Here is a 19,856-nt window from a genome sequence, read left to right on the forward strand (position 1 = left end):
TTATGCTGTAGCTTTTGAATGGCACTGATATGTATATGTTAATATGAATATGCAAATTTTTTCCAGCATGACTTTGTGATTCACAGCTGTCAAACCCTATTTTGTTCTTGAAATATCTTTTTTCCTTCTCTTTAAGACATGGCTATGAAAAGCCCACTCCCATTCAAACCCAGGCCATCCCAGCAATTATGAATGGACGTGACTTGATTGGCATCGCTAAAACAGGAAGCGGAAAAACTATTGCATTTCTGTTGCCCATGTTCAGACACATTATGGATCAGAGAGCGTTAGAAGAAGGAGAAGGTCCCATAGGTATAAAGCTTTTATTTTCAAAATCACTATTTAAATAAACAAAACCTCAAGCATATACTCTGTAAGGGTCTTCAGTTCTTCTCTTGGTTACAGGGGGGGAATGCTTACTTAGTAATGTCCATTAATGACTAGCTTTTTAATTTAGTTAATGATCACCGTGCTATTTAATGTGGTTTGTGATCACTGTGCTATCTAATGTTGTTTCAAGAGCACTTGCATGTCCATATATCTGGAAGGGAGACCTTACTCCTTTGATTTGGAAACTTTGACCAGGTTTGCACTCCATCCTCCTACTGTTTTAATTCTCTTTTTCTTGAAATTACGTTTTTTTAAAAACATATAAGTAAATTGCTGTAAACATCAGTACAAAGATTGATTTTTATTCTATAAATGACAACATCTCATATTACAATGTGCGGTGAAAATGTTTTGCTTTTCAGCTGTCATTATGACACCTACTCGCGAGTTGGCTTTGCAGATTACCAAGGAGTGTAAGAAATTCTCAAAGACACTTGGGCTTCGAGTTGTCTGTGTCTATGGAGGAACAGGGATCAGTGAACAGGTATGCAAAAGACATACCTTACTTGTCAAATAACTCTTGAACTTTATAAGTTAAAGTTACTTTTGCAGTGAATTTAGTTCCTTTCTCTTTCCCATAAAGCCAGTACATTTGCAGCCTTCGCTATGGATCATGACAACACTGTGGATCACTTCACGACGAGGGGGAATGTCTTAAAACTGGAAGAGGGCAGGTTTAGATTAAACATTAGGAAGAAATTTTTCACTTTGAGGGTGGTAGAAACAGGTTGCCCAGGGAAGTTGTTGAGGCCTCATCCCTGGAGGTGTTTAAGGCCAGGCTGGATGTGGCCTTGGGCAACCTGGTGTAGTTGGAGGTATCTCTGTCTATGGCAGGGGGTTGGAACTCGATGATCTTCAAGGTCCCTTCCAACCTAAACCATTCTATGATTCTATTATTTTCTCTGTAGGAGTGGTAGTAATGCAAAAGCTTAGGCGTTTGCACATAACTTAGCCTTAAACATACTGGTCATGAAAATTCTCAAATATGGTTCTTCAAAGTTTCAGACTGTTTATTTTATCAATGTACTAAACATGGCTGTAATTAAACTGTTAGAGGGATGTGATAGTTTGAAAGTTACTGAGAAGCTCTATTTTTATGAGAGTTCCCCTCAAGATACCAAAATCGAGAATATGTTAACTTTGGCTTGTTTCATTATCACAGATTGCTTGTTAGAGTCATTAATTTCAAGTCTGCCCTCTCCATCCCTTGGGTTTGTGGAAACAACAGAACTTTGAATTTCTGTGACTATCTGTGATGGAACATGGTTTATTTAGTTTCTTGTCCCTGATATAGCATGTGACGTTTCTTATAGGCCCTTAACTGTACAGAAGTCATATCCCCATTATAACTGCTTCAAGTGATAGTAACTAAGCTTGTCAGCAGTTACTCTTTTGGAAAGTAAAGTTTTCCAAAGACTTAAAGAAATTACTCAGTAAAATCTTTACATAAACAATTCACGCTAGGAGAACAGCTGTATTACAGTGTATGTTTTCTTTTTTGCAAGGTGATACATGTTTTTTTTTATAAAAAAAAAACCAAACCACAAAGCAAAAAAACCCATTCTAATAGTTTGTTTACTGTGTTTAAAAATCAGATAGCTGAGCTCAAAAGAGGTGCTGAAATTATTGTTTGCACACCTGGACGTATGATTGACATGTTAGCAGCTAACAATGGTGAGTAGAAAACCTTTTCCTATGGAGAATTTTTAATATTTGTTGTGTAATTCTAACAAATTCAAAAGATCATGTATTTTGATAAATGGTCTTATGGAATTTTCTTATATCTCTTCAGGCTGCACTGTCTAGCTGTTGAGAATATATAGCACTAATAATAGGTTTAATCATGTATTGGTTTGACTTTTTTGGGGAGGACAGGAAAAAACTACATTCTTGAAGAGTTTCTGAGAATGTTTATCATTGTTAAAATGTGCTGGTCCAAATTTTTTAACTTCAAGTCATTTAGATAAAGGTTATATAACAGTTGCTTATTTTGTCTGCCCGTTGATCTTTTATTATTGTTAGCGTAGCTCAGCAGTTACCCGCTTTTACTTAAGAGTGTCTCACTCTGCCTTTATCTGTTGGTTTTAAAAAACACAACAGACAAAGAAGCCCTCCCTAAATAACTGTTCAAAAGTAAAAGAACTGACCTTACATCAGATATTCAGATTGATTAAACTGAGCCACTGCAGCTTTAAGAGGTTTTGTCCTAGTGTAACCATTGCATGCTTATTAGATAAAGTTTTATTATTAAATTATTCCACATCAAAACCTCTACTAAACTGTTGACATTATTTAACTTCTGTGGAAAAAGTACCTTCAAGACATATAGAACTGGGCTTCCAAGACTTAAATCGTCAAAGGTAGGTACATTAATGCTGTTCCCAAGTAATTTTACAAAGTTATTATTTGGGGATAAAAGTGTTAAGTTGTTTAATAGATACGTAGATTTTAAGAAATATTTATTCTGTTCCTTAAGTGTGAATTCCATATCTTAAAAAAAAAATGCAGCGCTAAATCTAAAAAATAGTTTGAGGATTCAGCTACAATTTGCTGAAGCCAAAAGGACCAAATTCTACTGTAGTTTGATAGGCACAAGTCTGAGCGGTAGTTGTAGAAAATGTGAAAAATCTGTTCCATTTTGAGAGCATTTGACAGTGTCACTCCACAGTTGTTTGGAACTGAACGTGTTCACATGTTTATATGTTTGAAAATAGGATTCTTAAATCCTTGAGTTAAATCCTTCTCATGAAAGGGAATCTCAGGCTATTTGTTTGGGAAGGGTGCTAATTATCCTGTCCATCATAATTTCAAAATGCTTATTTTGTTTCCAGCTGTCCCAGAGTTTGGGGTGGTTCTTAATTTTAAATTTAGTAGTGTTACTGGGTAGGTTTAAATCTTTATATATTCACTTTGAAAAGACTGCTTACTCTGTTTTATGCATATTATTAGCAGTTAACTAGAATTAGTATGATTATCCTCAAATAGTTATTTCTAGCTCCAAGGAAGCGTTACAGATTATGTGTATAAAAGGAATTTTTCTGAGGCTGCAACAGTTAGCACTGGACTTTGCCTTCCACACATGCGCTGTAATCTCTAATATGTTTTTTCCTAGGTGGCGCTGTCAGATAATGGCTGATGTGGCTCCTTGCTTCATCTCAGTCTTAGTTTTATGATGTGTTTTGGCGAGGGCAGTTTTCTGAATTTTACAGGTTCTTCTGGCCCTATGATGGTATGCAAGAGAAGAGTTTGACAAAATAAAGGGCCTTGTGCATACTTACACATTTCCCAGAATGTATATGTGATTAAAATGAGAACATTAAAATTCACATTTAGTGAATTTTTTTAAAAAGTAATTAATGTCTTTGTTAGAAGATAGTGAGACTATATAACATATTTTTAAAATTATTCCTGAGGGAAACTAGATTTCCATTTGATTTTGTTTCCCATGTGTTTTTTCCTCTCCTTTGACAGGTCGGGTGACAAATCTCCGTAGAGTCACATATGTTGTACTTGATGAAGCAGACAGAATGTTTGACATGGGTTTTGAGCCTCAGGTAATTAATGACATGAGTGATATCGCCACAAGATGTTACCTTCCACTTAAAAGGATTTTGCAATGCTATGTTACTATTACACTGCCAGTGTGTGTTCAAAAAGATGCGCTGCATATGGATGACAGTTTAAACTGACTCTTTAATTTTTCTGTTGTCCTTGCATGCTTTGTTTTCAATACATTTTTATATAGCTTAGTTTTTTTTCTAATATACTATTTTCTTTTTACACATTTGTTGTGGATACTTGTGGCCATATTGTAGCCCTACGTAATCCCTTGATGCAGGTGTCATATTAGTAGTCGTAGCCTGCTTATAAAGTCTTCAGTGTCTCCTGGCAATGTCGTGCAGGAGACAGGAACGAAATGTTGGTGACAAATTACTTGCTGGCAGCTTTGGACATCCATAACTCTTTCAGTTGTCATCAGGCTATATGGTCCTCCAAAACTAGGAGGATTCCTTTATTTTCTCTCTTGAGCTGCAGGGTTTCTGCTGCATGTCTTTTAATATTTCTGCTGGGCTGTTATCAGGTTGCATATTGCCTCTCAGCTTCCTTTTGAATCCAGCAAGTTTTGCCTGTCGTCCAGTGCCAGCACCTAGGTCCCAAGAGGAAATCTGTAAAGAAATGTTCTACAGTCTGTGTAGTGCAGATAACCCCTGACTTTAAAGATGACAGCTCTGTATGTGTGTGACGTTCAATTCAGCACTTGAGTATTAATGGGCAATGTTCTCTTAAACCAGGTTATGCGCATTGTAGACAACGTCAGGCCTGATCGTCAGACTGTCATGTTCTCTGCTACTTTTCCCAGAGCTATGGAGGCACTAGCTCGGAGAATCTTAAGTAAACCTATAGAAGTGCAGGTCGGAGGCAGAAGTGTTGTCTGTTCTGATGTGGAGCAACACGTTGTGAGTATCACATATCTGCCTCGCTTATCTTGTCATTTGCTTGCAAAATATAATTTCCGGCGATATTGAATATAAGCCAATATACCTACAGGACTTATTTTTAGAAGTTTATTGACCTTATCAAACATGAACTCGGCATAAACTTAACACCCTAATTTGAATGCAATGTGATCACTTTTTTTTTAAAACTTGGTTTTATACCACTAAGCTGAACAGCAGTTTTGCCACTAGCTGTGGAAACAGCCTGAAAAAGTAATCTCCTGTTCCTAATTTTTATTTTTATGCACCCTGAGTGTGTTTAATGACTTAGGATACAATTTATACTCTTTCTACTTTGCTTTTGTATCACCTTCTCCAGATTGTCATAGAAGAGGAGAACAAATTTTTGAAGTTACTGGAGCTACTGGGACACTATCAGGAGAAAGGATCCGTTATCATATTTGTAGATAAACAAGAACACGCTGATGGGTTGTTGAAAGATTTAATGAGAGCCTCTTATCCTTGCTTGTCTCTTCATGGAGGTAATCTGCAATCTTAAGGATTTATATTAACAACTCCAGACTAGGGTATTTGTATTCAGTAGTTCTGAAGAGAAATTACTTACTTCCTGCATAGTACCAATTATTATTTCTTCCTGAGCAGGTTTTGCTTTATAATTGGGAAAGGTATTTGTTTTAAATTTGAAATAGACATGATAGTTTTCCGTAATTGCTCTTTATTGTTCCCTGTGAGAAGCCATCAGATGCCAAATCTTGTCTCTGTGCAACAGGGTTGTGACTGAGAGTTAACACCTCTCAGGGAATATTGCTAAATACTTGCTATTTTTTGTCTGGTTTCTTGCAGGTATTGATCAGTATGACAGGGATAGCATAATTAATGATTTCAAGAATGGAATTTGCAAACTTCTGGTGGCCACATCTGTAGCAGCAAGGGGCTTGGATGTAAAGCAATTGATGCTGGTGGTCAATTATAGCTGTCCCAACCATTATGAAGATTATGTGCACCGAGCAGGCCGAACTGGGCGAGCTGGCAATAAAGTATGTATAATTAATTGACTGTTCTGGTTATTACTGAAATTTTTTCCTTATTTAATGCTTGATCAGGGTGTTCCCAAGGGATAGCTACAGAGGGAGTAGTTTACTTTATTGATTGCAAGAGGGTTTTCCTTTAGAGTGCATTTAAGGTTTTTTAGTGGTCATGTGTAAAATATATTCTGAATTTTAGCACTATGAAAGTTGGAACTGACATGTTCTTCTGATGTATGAATGATCTTTTAAATCCCATTTGTGGCTGAAAGTTTGTGTGTTTTTCACTGTTGGAAATGTGCCCTACTAAATTTATAAGATTTTATTTTTCAAAGTTTTAACTATGACAAGATTGAAAAGAACGACTTCAGTTTCTACCATCTGTGGTTGATTAACTTTGTATCAGCCTCCTGGGAAATCACATTATTCCTTATGCATTCCCGCTAAAAAAAAAAGCGTATGCATTAATATCATGGTTACTTTTATTGACCAGAACAACAGCATCTGTGCAAGGGTGCTTCAGTAAATTTAGAGATAAAGTGTCTTTAGAGATTTTTCTTTATTATTTTTTAAATTAATTTTGACCAGGGGTATGCGTATACATTCATTACTGAAGACCAGGCACGGTATGCTGGTGATATCATTAAGGCTTTGGAATTGTCTGGGAATCCAATTCCTACTGATTTGGAGAAGCTCTGGGCTGACTTCAAAGACCAACAGAAGGCTGTGAGTAATTCGTTCTTCTGTAGTAGGCTTTGGTCTGGGTTTAATGCGTATGCACGTGGGTCCAGTTGCACACTATACGTACATGAGTCATCTCACTGACTTCCTTGGTAACACATATGTGTGCTTAGGTAAGTGTATAAGTGTTTTCAAGATTGGGATCTTGAATGTCATTTATGGGACTGTTGTGGAGAATTTAAATATTGTCATCTGGTATGCGATAGAGAAGTGCTTACTATATAAGGGGCACTTTGGCTTTTATCAAAATTCACGTAAAAGATAATGAAGTCCTTTCACAGAATTTGTATTGTTATTTCTAGAGCTCTCGCCATCAGAAGATCTTGCTCATGCTGAGGAGAGCGACTTTGGAGTTTTTCCGATATAAAAACTGGAGGGTTGTTTTGGTCTTTTTTCTGCATTTGAAAAGCATTTAGAATGTATACTTACAGAAAATGCCAATTGCGCATTGTTTCTGTCTGATTAATTAATGTAGCTTTTTTATTGCACTTCATTGTAAAATACATTTTTTAAATTTGAAGAACTTTCTAAATGTGCTAGGATTTGTTTTTTAAAATAAATAACTTCAAAATCATTTATGTAATTTTATATTTATGACTATCGAAATTGGGCTTTTAAACTTCTAAGTATGAAAATACATGGTTTTTTTTCAGGAGGGAAAGCTGATTAAAAAAAGCAGTGGATTTTCTGGCAAAGGTTTTAAATTTGATGAAACGGAACAGGCTTTGGCTAATGAAAGAAAGAAGCTACAGAAAGCAGCTCTTGGCTTGCAAGATTCAGATGATGAAGATACAGCTGTTGATGTAAGCACCTGAAAATAAGATTTAAGTTGCTTAAGGATTTCCAATATATTTGGTTTTTTCCCCAGTAGGTTACATAACACATTGCAGAATGCACAGATTTTTGTTCTTCCATGTCCTATGCTACTGACTTAAGTAGTTAAATTCTATGAGTATTCTTCAATATAAAAGATATATAGCTGTGAAGGTCAAGGTCTATGAAGATCTTGAAAGTTTCTTCCTGACTTACTGGTATTTTACACTTAATATATGTAGTTATGTAAATGTCACAGGAATTCTTTTATTTGTAATATTAATCTTGCATAAATTAAATAGAACGATTGCCCTCAATTACAAACATTTTTTTACTTGCAGTGTTTGAAAGAAATTCATAGTAGCCTTTTCTGTTTCTAAATCCTTATTAGTTTCCTTTCTTAATGTTTGTTAGACTCCTTTTTGTGACCTTGAAAGTAAACACTATGTTCAGATTTTTTCCTGATTAATAGGAAATTAATTTCCTCCTCTTTTCCTTTTGTGGAGTTGTAGTTCTGGGCAGGCATCTACTATTTATACAAGATTTATTTCTTTAAAGGCATGTAAACTAAATGCACCTTAGTGATTTCTTTCTATAGGACGATAAGATTCTCTAATGGTAAATGCAGTGATTTAATGATTGTTATTTTCTTCAGATTGATGAACAAATTGAAAGCATGTTCAACTCCAAGAAAAGAGTAAAAGACATGGCAGCACCAGGAACTTCAAATGCTCCTACACCATCAGCTGGGAATGCAGAAAAATTGGAAATTGCTAAAAGATTGGCTTTGAGAATCAATGCCCAGAAGAATCTTGGAGCAGAGGCACAAGTATTGGTCCCCTTCCACTTTAAGGTCAGGCTCTTTACAGAGCAATTTTTTTCTTTTTAATAAAGGTTGTTCAGTTCTTTGGTCTGTGGCTGCCTTTTTGTTTAGTGTTTCTGCACACTAGTAACTTACTGCATTATTCAGCTCATTTGTGCTGGGCTAACTCAGTTATAACTTGTAGGATTTGTAATTGAGCTAATATGATAATCAGATTTGATACAGAACTGGAAATGCTTTGTTTTCCCTGTACACAATTAGGTTTTGTCAGCTTTAGCAGAGTTGCAGGACATCTTTCTCTGCTGAAGCATGTGATATACAATCCATGTAGATTTAGGTTAATGTGGTCTGGAATGTGCAAAGGTATTTTGAGCTGAATACAAAAGACCAATAAGATCTTTTCCATGCAGGTGTGAGGGGAGTTATTGAGAGGAAGGAAAGAAGAGAAAGAGAAGTTTGGAAAATGTATTTGTTAAGTGGACAATTATATTACATAGAAAGCTTTCATGAAGCCCTTGTTGGTTTATATAGGACTTCTTTTGGCTGCCTTGTTCTCATAATGGCCCTATTTTTTTTGTCAGGATGTGATGCAGCAGGCTACAAATGCTATCCTGAGAGGAGGCACAATTCAAGCTCCTACTGTATCTGCCAAGACCATTGCAGAGCAACTGGCTGAAAAAATCAATGCTAAGCTCAATTATGTACCCATAGAGAAACAGGAGGAAGAGAAACAAGATGGAGGACAAAATGAATCCTTTAAGAGATACGAAGAAGAGTTAGAGATCAATGACTTCCCACAGGCAAGTAACCATTTTGCTGTAATCAAGTGTAAATGTCCATTATTTAACAAAGTCTATCTTCATAGCTTAGACCACGATTATAGCAATAAAATATTTTGTCTCTATTTCTTATCATACCTAATTGAAACTACTACATTATCTGTGATTACTTCTTAGCTTATAGATATGCAATGCTTTGGACATATTCCAGAGAATATCAGAAAAGCAAGAATTCCTTATCATGTGATAATCTTTTCACGCTCTGCCACTGACTTTCCTCATGTCCAAATCTTTGGCACTGTCTGGCATTTTATTTCAAATGCCATACTACTATGACTGGTACTGCTTTTTGCTTTTTTTTATTACCTGAGTATTTTTGCCGTTCAGAGTATTGTTTGCTCTAGTCTACCTCATCTGTTATTTTGAGGATTTATATTCCACAGTGTCAAGCACAAATTCCTTATATTTCTCTTTGAGGTTCTCCCCAGGTTCGCCTTATTTTATCAAGTTGCTGTGTTGTTAGTTCATTACACTTCCCTCTCAGAAATCCTCTTAGTTCTTATCCTAAGCAGTTTCTCATTCATAGAACATGTTCTAGATTTTACAGTTTTGCTAAGGATCCTTCTAACCCTTTAAGGATACACTTGCTAGGTACAAACCATTGCCTGCTCATAATGGCTGGACAGGTAACTGTTCCGTTGTCTGCATATGTGTGTCTGCAAATAAATAAATTGTAGATCTTAAAATATTTTTTTTGCAGAGCTGCACTAGAAAAAATAGCTCGCTCCTGATCTTCTTTTTGTTCTTCAATATTTTGCAATATCTTCTCTGAAACACTGATGTATATATAGCAGTTCATCAGTGAGAATCATCACTGCTCGTTATATGCCTGGAAAATCTCTGTAAGGGAGAGGGACTCGTCTTGTACTGTATGTATATGTAATACTGAACACAGTGCAGATCTGAGATGGCAGAGATAAAGATAAAATGATCGCCTACAGCAAGAATGACAGCTGACTGTGTAAGCTGCTTTTTACAGAAGTGCTACACTATCATTCAATACCGTCAATTGTAAGATGCTCAGAGGGTAGCCTTCCTCATTAGGGGTGCAGTCATTTCTGAGAGTCAGATTAATGCTGACATGGTACCTCTTGTAGAGAAAATATGTAACAAGCAAAGTTTTGATCCAGGGACATACACCTTGTCTTTAGAGGCTGTTTTCCAAAATTGGCTTCTGGAAAAGCAGTGGTTTAAGGTAGGATAGATGGTATGTTTGCTCAACCTACGAAAGCTGAGAAACCAAACAGGGACTGGAGGGGATCGCTCTTCCTGTCAGAAATGGCTTTGCCTTCACGCCAAGCCAGTGTGAGCTTCTCCAGTCTCTTCTGAAGTCCTCTAACTTTGAATGCCAGAGCTCACCAAAAGAAAAAATTGTCTCAATCTACAAGTAACTTGCAACAATCTACTAGATACTTCCTAGTAAGTTCATTGGCTAAATTAATGGGATGCATTTATCATAATGAAGTATTTTTGAGAATATTGTAGAGATTTGGTACAATTTTTACAGGGTTCTGAAAAACAACTGGCAGTGTTTACTCCTTAGGCTTTATTTATGCAGAGATTTGATACAATTTTTACAGGGTTCTGAAGTGTTTACTCCTTAGGCTTTATTTATGGAGGTTATAAGGTTTACTTATTTTTGTCTTTAACCAATGAACTATGTAGAAATAAGTAGCATTTATTTTGTTAAAGGGAAGTACTTGCAGCTGTTAACAGTACGTGTTTGCCCTTGAAGTCTATCTCTGTACAAAAATGGCTAAATAAAATATTTGAGTGCTGCTTCAGAAAATCACAAGAAAAAAATGACCAGTTTTAAACTTTCAGTGTAGCAAAACAGAAGATCTTTAGAGTTCTTGCTTCAACAGTGCTATGCATCCATTCTCTTTTCTCCTTCTTCCATAGCTTTATCTTGCTGAGGCAGATTTTTTTAAATACACTTGCATCAAAATAACTGGCTAAAATTTCAATCTAAAGTAGAATGCAATGACTGCTTTTCACAGTGCAGTGGTGGTGTTGTTTGTCTAAAATATCAATTGACCTTTGGATTGTCATTTTGTGTGATGCCCTTCTCCTTCTTGATCCTCCCATATCCTTTACCTTACAGACTGCCAGATGGAAAGTTACCTCCAAAGAAGCGCTGCAGAGAATCAGTGAATATTCTGAAGCTGCTATTACAATCAGAGGAACTTATTTCCCTCCAGGCAAAGAACCCAAGGAAGGAGAACGGAAGATTTATTTGGCTATAGAAAGTATGTATTCTTTTTATAAATGTTTCAATGAAAGATACGACCCTAGTTTTGTAATTAGACATGGAATCTCTATCGTCATAGTGTCTGGATGCTCAGTTACAGACCCACTGTAGTTACTTTGCAAATTAATATAATTACTAAGGAAACAACTGTTTATCTTAATACGCTTTGTCAAATGATCCATGGAAATCACAGAGATGCTTCTCCTGACAAAACTGACCTGCCACAGAACAACAGCAAACATGTATGGAATCAGTTTGGAGGTGAGGGAAAAAGAAGAAAACAAAAACCAACCAACCAACCAAAAAAAAACCCCAAACCAGAATAAGCACAAAGATTTTTGTGCCAGTGTGAAATAAGGAAGAAAATGGAATTGTGTGGGTTTTAGCTCTTAAGGGTATAAGAAATTGCATCAACTACAACAAAAACTTTGCAAATCTCATAATGGTTGAGTAGTTTTTCTCAAAGAAACCTCCAGTCTTGGGTATTTCTGCATAGTGTAATTTATGACTGTCTGTTTTAAGTATCTTTCTTGAAACAGCACAGGCTAGCTCTGGCAGTCTGTACAATACTAGAGTTTTCTTCAGCAAATAGTTAGCAAGTTTTACAGTGTCTCTGAAAATAGCTAGCAGTGTTTATTCTGTAGGCTCGACGTACAGCAAGTGTTTAAGGTGGTAATACTTTTTTGTCTTCAGGTGCCAATGAACTGGCTGTACAGAAAGCAAAGGCAGAAATCACACGACTTATAAAAGAGGAGCTCATCAGATTGGTGAGTAGAATATCCAGAATGCAGAGGGAAAGTGCCTTAATTTATGCTTTATGAAATTGATTTCTACAAATGTTGACACAGGCATACATTTTCATTAATATTAGGGACTGGAGCCTATAGATCTCAAAAACACTGTTTCATTGTGAACAGCCTAGAAAATATATAGCTATGCTCAAATCAGTCAGACATACAGCTATTAGCCAGCCAGCAGATGGAGATAACACATTAACAGAGCTTTTTGACTGAAGACCCCTTCAAGAGTTAGGTCCAAATAAATTTCCTAATTTCAGCACCATCAGGCAGGGGGAAGGGAATTACCTCCCTCATTTTAATACTTTATATGTGTTGAGAGATTTGTTTTGCCATAGCTTTACAGCATACCCAGCTAATAATCAGCTGTGTTCAGTGCAGTCTGTTTTCTAATGAGAAATTGTCTTGAGAAATCCTATTTTGAGTTCTCTAGTTGAAGAACCCTCGGTTTTCTCTAGAATAACCTGCAGTGATACTACATTAGACTTGATAGTATCTTTGTTTGGCTTCTTCTCTTAAGTAGCTTCTCAAATCAGCAGTCAATTCCAGTGGTCCTGTCGTGCTAAGCCATTAGTGATAGTTTTGTTGCTTTTTCAAAATTGTTGACCTCCCCGTAAGAACGTTTTTCAAAGGAAGGAGATTGCTAAGGAACTGCTTATTCACATGTAATGTGGATTTATTCTTAGTGGGGTTTTATTGCAATTCATTTATCCATTTTTCACTTTTAACTGTGATTATTCTCTCCTTTATTTGCAGCAAAATTCATACCAACCAACCAACAAAGGAAGATACAAAGTTCTATGAGTATTTGGAGTTATCTGTCTGCCAGTGGCTGGTGCGTGAAACTTTGTGGCTTCTGTTGTTTTTGCTGTTTACACTGCTTATTGTAAATTAAGAATTTTTTATTTTGTCTTGCGGACATTTTTTAACAGAAAATTGATACTTGCTGAGACATCTTAATTCTCTCCACTACAGTTATCAGTCTTAAAGCAGACCAGTTTTGGCAGAGCATGATTTAATTTAAAAGTGCAGTTTATATACTTTTCATCATAAAGAATATAAAATAAAATATATTTTGATTTTCCTGACAGACTATACTGTTAAGTAAATTAAACGATGTTGGGATTTGTGTTGGAGATTGTTAGAATGTACCTGCTTCATATTGTGGGCATGGTTCACGCCATATCAGTTTCTACAGGAAAAATGATAAAATACCCAAATAAACACAGGATTTTCTCCTGATCCATAGCATCTCTCTGGCTGGTTCCACACACTTTGTTCCTTGTACAAATATCCCCCGAAGGTCAGAGATTCTTGCAGTGATCAGAGTAGAGAATTTTATCCAGAAATAACTTGAGGTCTGGTTTTAAGATCTTCTCACCCTTTTCATGTCCCATTTTGTCTTTATCAATCAGGTAACAGAATAACTCTTTGGGGTTTTTGTAAAGTGAAATGTTTTGTAGAATGAAAATAGTTTTCCTGTTTTTTTTCTAAACATCAGAATTTTAGGATTTGATTTTTTTTTCCTCATTCTCTGACATAAGAATGAAAGCCTGTTTAGTTTAAAAAGAAGTTCTCAGAAAAAAAGAGAAACCTCTTTTGTAATGAAATATGACTTTGTCCGTTTTTTATAGTGTTCTTATATATACATTTAATGTGATTTTTTTCCCCCCAGGGTTGTCGTCTTTATTACTGTTAGGACATGGCTTTAAGTAAAATGAATAATGGTATTTATGAGTGATTTCCACACATATTGACTATCATTGCAGTCAATAAGCTACTGGGACAGGCAAGACCTTTCTTTTTGAGGTCTCATCCCCATCCATTAGTATTCACGATGGACACTTACTACTCTTAAGCATTTAACTTTCCTGTCTACTTATCTGGAGCCTAAGTGGTAGCAATTTGAAACATCTCATTCTAGCAGCTGCAAGACTTGCAAGATGATGACTCTCAAAAGGACTTTTGTAGAAAGCTTTTCTTACCTGACACATGGAGAAGAAATGTGTCATTTTAAAACAGCTGTGTATATACTGCTTTAACCCTGGTGAAGACAAATCATACAACCTGCATCATGGCTGTATAAATTCACAACTTGTCTTTCTCAACTTCAGGTAATTTAAATGACTATTTCTGTTCGCATACAACTGTCTGTTACTCTAATGTCAGTGTACCTTATTTGCAATACAGGAAAGGAAAGTAATGATTATACCAACTTAACAGTATACATTTAGGATAAGGACACCCAATACTTGCCAATATGAATACATTCAGTAGAACAAAGAGAAGCAGCACACACAATAACACTTCTCAAAATTTAAAACAGAACTCTCAAACTAAAGCGCTATGGTTCCCTTTAAATAATTCAGGTTTCCTTCTGTTAAGAACTGGGTTTTGATGTGTTTCATACAACTTGTTTGTTGAATTGTCTAACTTTTGACAATGTCCCCCCAGAAAAGTGACAGATTTTGGTGTATTTAATGAAGAGTACTTTCCAGTTTGGACAGTCTGACACTTCCTTAAAAATCTTGTTTCAAAATGTTCATATATATATATTGGTATCTTCTAAAAAAGGCATGATGGAGACATTTTTGTGATTTCCAGCTTTGCACTGTTGGACTTCAGAAATGCAACAATGTATAATCTTTAACTTCCTGGGGTTTTTAAATGCAATGTCAATATTCCTATGTTTTTTTAATTCCGGCAAAAATAAAAATAATTTCAATGTCTATTTTTCAGAAACTGTCTTTCTGAATAGCTCATCTGTTTTCTGCACTTACATTGCTCTTGCGTTTTTTCCCGTGACAGTTAACCTTGTACTTTCTGGAGTAGGGTAATGTGTACAGTAACTAGCACTTGTGTTTTTCTGCTAGAAATGCTATGAGACGCAGCTCAGACTCAGTTAAGAAAGTTGCAGTGGAGGTGTTTGGATACATGAAAAAAGGAGAAGAAACTCTCAAATTAACAAATACACGAGGAAAAAAGAGTGGAAACGAGATGAGAATAAAAGTTGGGAAAAAGACACAATTAAGTAATGAAAAATGTTATATTTGGTGCTTTCCAAGTGTGGAAAAGCGTTTCCATGGATATAGACAAGATCTTTATAAACATTGCAGTTTGGCTGCTTTCCAAGGAGTCTGCCCTGGACATATTGCTGTCACCAGTGGTTGGAAGAGCACAGGGATGCTGTATTTCTTTTTTTTTTTCTTTTCTTTTTTCCTTTTTTTTTTTTTTTTTTTTTTTTTTTGCATAAAACAAGCTCTGCTTACATGCATTAGTTATCTGTCCAAGGTGATAGGCTACCAGCTTTCTAGGTCGCCTTATGCTTTCAGCACTTGAGTAAAGAGTGGTATTTTGGGTGGAAAAGTGATACAAGTATTTGATACCAGATCATGAATGAGTTTTTCCTTGTGTTTAGCAGTAATGCTGTGTTGTCATCGTGCAGTGGTGGTGGTGACAGGTGATGCTCTGGGGGTGTTGCTGTTGTCAGGGAACAGGATACTGGCACTTTTAGGTGGCAGTGAAGTGGGAGAGAACTGCTGCGTGAAGTGAAGGTCTGTGAATTGGGAACCAGAGATGGTGAACACCAGCAGTGGCTGGAGGCGGAGAGGGGGGCCTATGCTGTTGTTTCCCATGGTGATTTCCACCGCAGCCTGAGGTCCTGGCCCCAGCAGGTCCGCATCAGCACATCAAGCTATTTTCTGTATGCACTTGTGGGCAAACGGGCAGAGGTTTTGCTCTTTGTCCTAGCCAGAAAAACGGGAAATAAGGATGAAATCCAGTGCTCTGGGTGCGGAAAAAAAAAATAATTCGCAGCAAGATGCAAAACGTGTGCAATCATGGTTCAGAATTTTATACTAACCCAACTATATTGCACATTGTTGACACGCTCGTTTGTTAACTAGGCAGCTTAAGACCTACTTTACATGTTAGTCTTTATGCTGTAAAAGTTTAACCAAAATCTAGAGTGTAGATCACAGCATGGCATGTTCTGTAGCTGTGCCCTGTCCTGGCTGCTTGAGATTTTACTTGTACAATTCATGCATTGCAGTTTATTTAATGTGCATTTGGCTGATAATTGAATAAAAGATTCTGAGGCTTAAATTGCCATCTGTAGGAGCTTTACTCACTCAAGTCTTCCAAGTGGAAGGCAAAAACCCAATCATCTTTAAGCAAAGCTTTGCTAAAATTCTGCCATTGTAATAGCCCAATATAAAACAAACACCAAAGGCTGGATTTGGGATCTTCCTAAAATAATAAGTAAAAGAATGCCAGAGTCTCAGGGAGGGAGAATGCACTTTGGTATTTCAGTCCTTCAACATGTTTTCGTGCATAATAAATGGCTGTTACCTCAGCGAAACTAGCGACAGGGTTAGAGAGGCAGGTACGTGTATCTGTGAGAACGGAGCCTGTGTAGCTTGCCAGAATTCATTTTTAATTTTCTGCCATGGACATGTACTATGGATGCTGTGTTGCCGAACACTTCTATTAAGAAAGCCTTTGCTGAAGGCTTCTATTAAGAGAGCATTTCCTAAATTTGCCTGAATGCCCTTAAATAGGCTGATGAGTTTCTTCTCAGAGTGAGCGTTGGTGTAAAACCAGCCCTTGCCACAAGCCTACTCACAGCGAGTTACACGTGAAGGTCGTGAACGGCCCCCTCGCTGCATCCGAGAGTGAGTGCGGGGCCCTGCCTGCGCGTTCTGGCCTCCTCCTCACGTGACGCTCCAGGAATGCACTTTCCTTTGATTATTTTTCTTGACCCAGATCTCTTCCAAATATGGTCTCAGCTTAAACAAGTTTGTGTTCTTAGAGCTCGGGCGTTTGCAGAAGAAATTCTGGCTTCCAGCTAACTGTGGCTGTATGGGGGGAGTGGAGGCGGAGAGCAACTTAAAAATGTAAAGATAAAAGGCGCACAGCTGGACTCAAATTTGTCCCAAAATGTACATTTTGTAAAATGTTTATACAATGCTAGGCGGGAAGATTTGTTTTCATAATTTTAGCTACAGTGGAAACAATTGTTTTTAAATAAATGACCATTAGTCTGAGTGATCGCCACCCAAACATTGCTTCTCTGAGACTTCTCATCTGAAACAGATTTAAATATTTTTCTTTAGTCAGACTGAGAGATACAAAATTGTCAAGCTGACCAGCATAAGCAGAGGTAAATTAATTAGTATCTCAGAACTAAGTAGTTCTAGTGAGCTAAGAAATTATTAATAACCTACTGTGGAGTGAGCATATGATTCTTAAGTTATTTTATACTTTGGCCATTCGAAGTACAAAGTTTATCATCACAAACATGTTTCCAGAACAATAAATACCACTGGCAACTGTTCTGAAACTAACTGCTGAGCAAGGAAAACATTGCACTAAATGAAAATTCTTTACCTTAACTAAAACCTGTATTTCCTCTGTCTGTGCATGTTGGCAAGCAAGTGAATTTGTAGAAATTATCAGCGTGAATAATTCATAGTTAAAATAGACAGGAGGTCATGGCAGTTACGGTACTGAATTCTCCCGGCTTGCTCAGCGTGCTGCATAGCTGAGGACCAGCGAGAAGCTCCTGCTTTAGCAGGAGGAACTCATGCTTTTAGGCCCTTCCTCTCCTTGAAAATTTGGATCCACCAGTGGGATCTCCAGGGAGGGAGAAGGAGAATGGGACTCTGCGGTTCGGATGTGGGGAGAGGCAGTATTTCATTGCATCTTTTAGCTTACAGATAATTTAAGTAGTCATTTGCTACTGCTAGCGAGAGCAGTCCTTTAGGGAAAGAAAAGGAGGAAGCAGATTCACAACCTGAATAACGGCTGTGCTTCAGGCCCTGGGAAGCTTTCACGAGCCCAATTTATCTTTTGTTTGGTTCCTGTTTTTATTAGCACAGCGTGCAGATGAAACCAGACCCTGTTGCTACCAGATTAATATTTGAGCACTGTGGCCAGCGGAGCTGGCTCATCTGGCGCGGGTTTGCCTGGAGCACAATACAGAGCAGTCACACAGACCCAGCGCCCTCACGGAGGCACGTCCAGCTCCAAGGTCAAACATTTAGATCTCACTCTCCCAGTCTGCCGGCAGCGATAGCCTCAACAACAGCCCGATTCAGGTTTCACAGCTTCTTGGGATGGAACCTTTCACTGCTTCAAATTACAAGTTCGCTCCTCTCTATTATTTGACTGCTTCTGCGTTCTGTTGAGATGACTATTTCTTCTAGATAAATCAGGAGCCTGAGCCAGGCCTGGCTTCCACCACCTTCCGGGCTAAGATACTAGAAGGAAAATAACAGGATACCAAACATGTATCGAACTCTACCGCTTTTGATTGGCAGCAGCATTTCCAACAAGAGTTAAAAACAGCAGAAAGATGAGGTTCGTAAATAAACTGAATCATTTGCTAAATTAAGCTAAATAAATGCTGCTTTTCCCTGCTGCTTTCTTATACTGCAAGTGAGGATGCCTGTGTGCATTAAGGAAGCACTGGCAAAAAAATGAACCATCATCTTGGCAGGATGTTTAACAGCAATTTTTGGCCTGAAGAGCTCCAAGTATCATAGAAATGGAATAGCACGGGGTTGGAGTACAGCAGTCAGCTCCCCAAACAACAGCAGGAGAGGAAAATATTTAGAAAAAACAGAATTAGCCATTTGTAAAAGCTGGAGGTTCTTTTTAGCTTGGTCGTTCTTATTTTTATTTTCTAAGACCTCATCTGAATAACGCAGAACATCTTTCAGACGGCAGTCATTTAAGGACTTACATGCTCATTTAGATCCTGTGATTTGAAGGTGTATGTCTCCCAATGGCCCAAGGGTGCTAACAGAGGGCAGGAAGGTTTGGATGAGTATACAGTGGCACTGATGCTGTTACAGTCATTAACAAATGCAGATAAAAAGAATCCGTTGGTCATAGCCCTCCACAAAGCAGACTGTCCCATTGTGTCACTACAACTGACCTTGACAACAAAAGGTCAGAATTGTGAAAAGCACTGCACACTTAAAATTCCTGTTTCTATGGGATCTCTATGGAAATAGTTAAAGTTGCTGTTCTCACTCAAAGCCTTTTTTTTACAGTTAAGTGCCATTGCAACACCTGCGCTCCTAGTAAAACCTTAGAATGCAGATGGATGAGGCAGGGCAAAATCTTTAATGATCTACAGTACTTTGTTGGAGCTGCAGCTGTAAGACACCAGTGTCTAATGGTACATGGACTTGACCCTGTATGAGTTGCCTTGGAAATGGCTGCTGTCTTCATTGCAAAGTCAGCAGTAAAAGAGAACTAACCTAATGCATTACTGTAATACAGTCCTAAAGCTTGATTCTTATATAATGGGTTGTAGCACGTGTACTTTCGGGACATAAAAGTATCATGTTCCTCCATCCAAATGAAAGTAATGGAAACACCAGGGATCTTTCATGCTCATGCTTAGCCCTTTACAGAATTTCAAAGATAGGGGGCATGTTCTAGGATTTATTTTACTGTACAATAAATCAGTGGTTTATCCTTCCGAGCCAGATGCAACACCGCATGTGAATAACGCTACCGCTGAAATGGAGAACAGGAATGATGTCCCCGTGGTGGCCCTACTGCTCAGCAACCCCCTCCTCTGCTCCCCTGCCCTGTCACAGAGGCCCCGGGCTGTGGGGATCGTTCGCCCGTGCGTCGTTCTGGCCAGCCTCCATGCCTGCCAGGCGGCCCTGCCATATCTTATGTGGGGGAGCAAGCCGCCGGCAGG

The 19,856-nt window shown here is 37.7% G+C and overlaps 1 protein-coding gene across 1 annotated transcript in view; it reads left to right on the top strand.

The window, feature by feature from the left end:
• DDX46 (DEAD (Asp-Glu-Ala-Asp) box polypeptide 46) overlaps positions 1-13,435 on the top strand; it is a 21,970-nt gene extending 8,535 nt beyond the window's left edge. The window contains 14 exon segments of the mRNA XM_009891398.1: positions 137-312; positions 753-874; positions 1,986-2,064; positions 3,862-3,944; positions 4,683-4,847; positions 5,206-5,368; positions 5,691-5,884; positions 6,461-6,598; positions 7,267-7,416; positions 8,082-8,255; positions 8,831-9,049; positions 11,193-11,337; positions 12,033-12,106; positions 12,893-13,435. Coding sequence (XP_009889700.1) covers positions 137-312; positions 753-874; positions 1,986-2,064; positions 3,862-3,944; positions 4,683-4,847; positions 5,206-5,368; positions 5,691-5,884; positions 6,461-6,598; positions 7,267-7,416; positions 8,082-8,255; positions 8,831-9,049; positions 11,193-11,337; positions 12,033-12,106; positions 12,893-12,940 — 1,930 coding nt within the window. The 3' untranslated portion in view covers positions 12,941-13,435.
• The last annotated feature ends 6,421 nt before the right edge of the window (positions 13,436-19,856 follow it).

This window comes from Charadrius vociferus, unplaced genomic scaffold, assembly GCF_000708025.1.
Source record: "Charadrius vociferus isolate BGI_N301 unplaced genomic scaffold, ASM70802v2 scaffold370, whole genome shotgun sequence".
Taxonomy (NCBI): domain Eukaryota; kingdom Metazoa; phylum Chordata; class Aves; order Charadriiformes; family Charadriidae; genus Charadrius; species Charadrius vociferus.